This window comes from Malus sylvestris, chromosome 4 (genome assembly GCF_916048215.2).
Source record: "Malus sylvestris chromosome 4, drMalSylv7.2, whole genome shotgun sequence".
Lineage (NCBI taxonomy): Eukaryota > Viridiplantae > Streptophyta > Magnoliopsida > Rosales > Rosaceae > Malus > Malus sylvestris.
Window position 1 is genome coordinate 26,972,041 of NC_062263.1, and position 4,712 is coordinate 26,976,752.

A 4,712-nucleotide genomic window follows, 5' to 3' on the forward strand; every position below is an offset into this window, starting at 1 on the left:
TTTTACTTTAACGTGAACAAATGAACAGTGGTACCGGAGAGAACTGTCGTCTTTGCCAATCCTTTTGGAATAAGAGGAGGGTAGCACAGCAGAGCAATTAGTCAAAGAGTATCGACTTGAAGAAGTGAATTCGCCACCAGATATGTGTCATGAATATATTCACTTTGTAGTGGAAGAGGACACTTAAGGAAACTATCTCCTTTGTCTTGTATCACGCCATCCTTGGAGCAGATTCTATCAATGAGACTGGGGAATCCAACATACACATGAGATCGATATGATTTTCTTGTCGACAAGTTGGAACGGAAGATGATCTGGGCAAACGGTACAGGCAGAGCTTTTTGCATGGCAAGGATAATCTTACTTTCATCATTTGTGTGAACAGGATTGGATGTACCAAGAACGTTGAATTTAATAAAATCCCAAAGACATCCATGTATGAGAGGACAAGAAGATTTCAAAACATGTTGGTTGAATGACTTAACAGATTGTACAAACATCCCAAAATCCTCATCTGAGGTATAAGGTAGATTCAAGACCTTGCTGATGATATTGGGAGTGAAGGTGACGAACTTTCCTCGGAAACTCTTTTGGTATGTTACTGTAAAATTCTTTAACCACAGAAAGACTGAACATATCTGGTGGCGAATTCACTTCTTCAAGCCGATACTCTTTGACTAATTGCTCTGTTGTGCTACCCTCTCTTATTCCAAGAGGATTGGTAAAGACGACAGTTCTCTCCGGTACCACTGTCCATTTGTTGCTGTGAGCTCTGGACGCTAAAGATCGTTTGCCTTGCACCGGTGGGTTTAGAGAAACCGGCGAAGAAAGTCCTTAATCCGATCGATGTAAGGAGGACGAGTGGGAATGATATGACCCGAGTCGTGTTCAATGATTAGAGAACAACCATCATCAAATAAAGAAGCAAGATCTCTGCTTGCTTGGTTTGCAATCTGCCTGTCTTTGCCATGCTCACTGCCAAATATGTGGAGCGACGGGCATTTCAACATCGGAACTCTCTCTTGCTCCTCTTCGGACTGCATTAGTTTTGTAAGCCTGAACCCGGAGCACAGAATCACAAACCTAAACTCCATTCCGCCTGCGGTTAATGATCTCCTTTGTGTTTGTTGGGCACAGACTAAAGCAGCTGCCATGGCCGCTCCCTGAGAAAATCCCAACAGTCCGTCAAAGGGTCCCTCCTCAGCATACACTGTTTTGATATATGCTAATGATTCATCAAACCCCGCTGTTTGCTGCTGGTACTGAAGAGGATCAAATGGACTCTCTTCCATTTTCCATTCCCCCCCTTCATTCTTTTCTACTAAATCGGGTGCTACAAACCATGCAAATTTTTTCTTGCAATGCTCCAAGGGCGGTGGTGGACGACTTTGTTGTAGTAGTGATGAAGTTGGTGAATTACAATTGTGATGTGACTCAGCAAAGGTTGAGGATTGGTATATGAATGGCAATTCGTGAGGTGCATCCACAAAAACGAGCTCAGCAATGTTTTTGAGTTTCTTCGCTAATGATGCTGTTCTTCCCTTAAAACTCGAGGCATTCTGACGAAACCCATGTAGGCATAAGATTCTTAGTTTTCTTGGAGGAGAGTCAACATCTGCGGCATAACAGTTATTACAATATTAGGAACAAAACAATGAAAATATCAACCTCTACTTCAACTTTTCAGAATCCAAGTGCAAATGCAAGATTTATGCTTAATATAGATTAAGATTACAAACCTTACCCTGTCTCCAAGGCAGCTGAGGCAAGGGCTTAGCATCGGAAGAGACAGTTTCAGTCTCAATTTGTTGTAGAGTTGAACTTAATCTTCCATTTTCGGTGGAAGAAATCAACCGAACACCCTTGTGATGATTCTGGCAAAGCTCACATACGTATACAGAGCCCTTCCTCTGCCGAGATTAATTCAAAAGTTCAGGAACAAGGATTCAAGGTACACGAATCTAGAGAAGTACTACAATAAATCAGGTAGACAGTTGCACACAAAGGATTAAGTTACAAAGCATACCTGGCAACTCTCACAAACTAAGACAAGCATTCTACAATAACTGCAACGGAGGCGTGAAGAATAATCATCAAACGACAAGCCACAGAGAAGGCAGGTGCCCATAATATTTGCATCTGAACTCCCAACGGAAATCCTACAGTCACAATGAAAATAAGTATCCAAACCTTTTTCATTTCCATATCAACCAAAGTTCCGTTCACATTTTCAATAAGATATATATAACAAAAGAAAAAGATCTGATTCAATAGCTAGTATTAACTTTCTTGAAACATATAGATATACATATACATATCAATACTGGCAAGCCAAACACAAATAGGGAAACTCGTGCCTCCAATTGGCAATCCAACTTGAACAATAAAATGGAATACCAATAATGACAATGAGAGGCATTCTTTGCCTAAAGAATCATACCGATGATCGAAAACAAAGTTCTTTCCCTTGAAAAAACCACCATCTGGAAATTGTTCCAAGTAACGCTGTATTCCACCATATAACTGCATACAAATTCAGATAGCAAGGGAGGATGTCATGAACATCATCAAGTATGAATTTTACTCTATGAAAAAGACTTCTATACAAGAGCATACCTGAAACACGTTCTCAAATCCAGCACCTTTTGACCTAATATAAGCCGATGCCATTTCACATCTGATTCCTCCAGTACAATACCTGTAACAAACCAATATATGAGGTGAGCAGCGATGTAACACTGACTGATTATGCAAGAAGAATAGGTAACTAAATCCCTTGGAATTGTTTCTCTGAGAAACTAATAGCATAATCTGCAAGATATTATCAAGACAAGTTATATCAAATATAAGAAATGATATGACACCAAAAGCCCAGAAAGAATAAGCACTTACATGAGGACAGATTTCCCTTGCAATTGATCAGAGTTATCATCTATCCACGAGGGCAGATCACTGTACTGCCTAATGCCTGGATCCAAAGTTGCCACATTGGGTGTGTTGAATTTCCCAATTCTGGTCTCATACAAGTTCCTTGCATCCAACAGAACAAGTTCTCTGTTGTTATCTATACTCTCTTTGTCAAATTGTCCTGGAAAAATATGCACAAAATTATTTGATACCCTTATACCTGCAAACTAACTCTCAACTTTTCGTCAAAAGTAAAGTATCCAATAACAGATAACTTTGAAAAATGTGCATCGTGGTTCATGGAATTTTGTCTAAATGAGTGAAACTGACTTATACAAATACTATTTTGCAAAAGATTGAATCACAAGTCATAGTAAGGAATGAAGAACTTCAGGCGGTGGGAGTAACTAACCAGCTCTTTCTAGAACTGAATGAAACTCAACCGCGGAGAGATGCTTTCCAGCATCCGAAATGTCTGGTGATTTTAGCAGAGGATTAGAGCTAAGGGTAACCAATTCCTGAGTCCAAAATAAAATTAGGTAAATACATAAACCATATATAAAAATTAGTAACAAGCACAGTGCTCAATTATAACTGAAAATCTCAGTACCTCTGCACCAACTAGACCTAATTAACTGCCGATAACTAGAAGAATTTAACCCTTTTGATTATCCAAATCTCTCTCCCAAATATACAATAACACACACTCCAAATTAAATCCAATAAATCAAAACAAAAATCATCGAAATCAGGCATTCGAGAAACTTTAACGGCAAGCAATCACCTTGACAATGCGAACCGAGAGAGAAGTGAACCCACATTCTTCAGCAACCTTGTCATTCAACGGGCGGCCACAAGTCGCAAGCTTGAAGTCAGTTCCATGGAACAAACTATTCGACTCAACCGCGGCAATGTGCTTCCTCAACGCAGATAACTTCCCGCCAACCTAAAAACCAATCCCAAACCATCAACCACAAAAAACCCAGAACGAAAATTCTACAGAAAACAAAACCCATTTCTCTGATTCGATGCATATGAAATTATTTTTGAATTTGGGGGCAATCGTGAAAAGTCCAAATCGGAAAAACGAAGAAAGTGAGAGACTTTACTTACGGTGACGTTGACACCTAGAGGAGAGAGACGGACACGGCCGAGGAGAGAGAGGGAGTTGCAGTTGGAGTTGTAGAAGGCAAAGAGGTCGTCGATGTCTGGGATTTGGGTGTACTTGTAATATAGAAGAATCCCATATTCGTCTTCTTCCCCTTCTTTTTCCTCCTTGTGTTCCATTGTTGAAAGATTAGGAAACTCTCAGCTTGAAGTTGCAGGGTTTTATTGACATGAAGGAGCAGACCGCAAAAATTTGGGCTGGGCTGGGTCGAGGCCCTGCTGATCTGACTAATTGAACCCATAGAGCTCTGTCCTCGAGCGGTAGCAAATTTTGTTTTGGATGAATCTAGGTATCCCCGCACGTAGGCGATGACTTGAGTCGGGTTGGACCTCATTTGGGGGACAAGCTCTTCCAATGATGACTGCTCCATTCACAAGGCTTGAACTCGAGACCTTGCTTAGAGCAACTCCACAGGGACAATTAGCCCGATGGACTGGCGACTTCACCAACCCAATAGCCATAGCTGCAAGCTTTAGCCCAGAGGGCGATTGGGCAGGGGGGTGCCCCGAGTGAGAGGCCCAGTTCGAATTAGTGGCCCAAGAGCCTGAGGGCCAAGTGATGCAATGTTGACGTCAGCCACTATTTTATTATTTTTGCGTCAGGCGCATGAGGGCACTTCCCGACAACATTTCAAAAG

At 41.2% G+C, this 4,712-nt stretch overlaps 1 protein-coding gene across 1 annotated transcript; it reads right to left on the reverse strand.

The window, feature by feature from the left end:
* Positions 1–392: 392 nt before the first annotated feature.
* LOC126617638 (rhodanese-like domain-containing protein 6) lies at positions 393–4,217 on the reverse strand. Its single transcript, XM_050285686.1, has 9 exons — positions 4,021–4,217; positions 3,692–3,853; positions 3,320–3,425; positions 2,893–3,088; positions 2,617–2,698; positions 2,441–2,523; positions 2,027–2,159; positions 1,745–1,910; positions 393–1,615 (listed from the first exon to the last, which is right to left on the reverse strand). The coding sequence occupies exons 1-9, from the start codon at positions 4,192–4,194 to the stop codon at positions 810–812; spliced, it is 1,908 nt and encodes a 635-aa protein (XP_050141643.1). The 5' UTR covers positions 4,195–4,217; the 3' UTR covers positions 393–809.
* Positions 4,218–4,712: the final 495 nt, after the last annotated feature.

Bases quoted from the DNA above. Each gene is read 5' to 3' on its own strand.
- LOC126617638 (XM_050285686.1), bottom strand. From the start codon at position 4,194: ATGGAACACAAGGAGGAAAAAGAAGGGGAAGAAGACGAATATGGGATT. The intron at 2,524-2,616 runs GTATGCTCTTGT...ATTTGTATGCAG, and splicing joins GATTTGAGAACGTGTTTCAG to TTATATGGTGGAATACAGCG. The intron at 1,616-1,744 runs GTAAGGTTTGTA...GTTATGCCGCAG, and splicing joins TCAGCTGCCTTGGAGACAGG to ATGTTGACTCTCCTCCAAGA.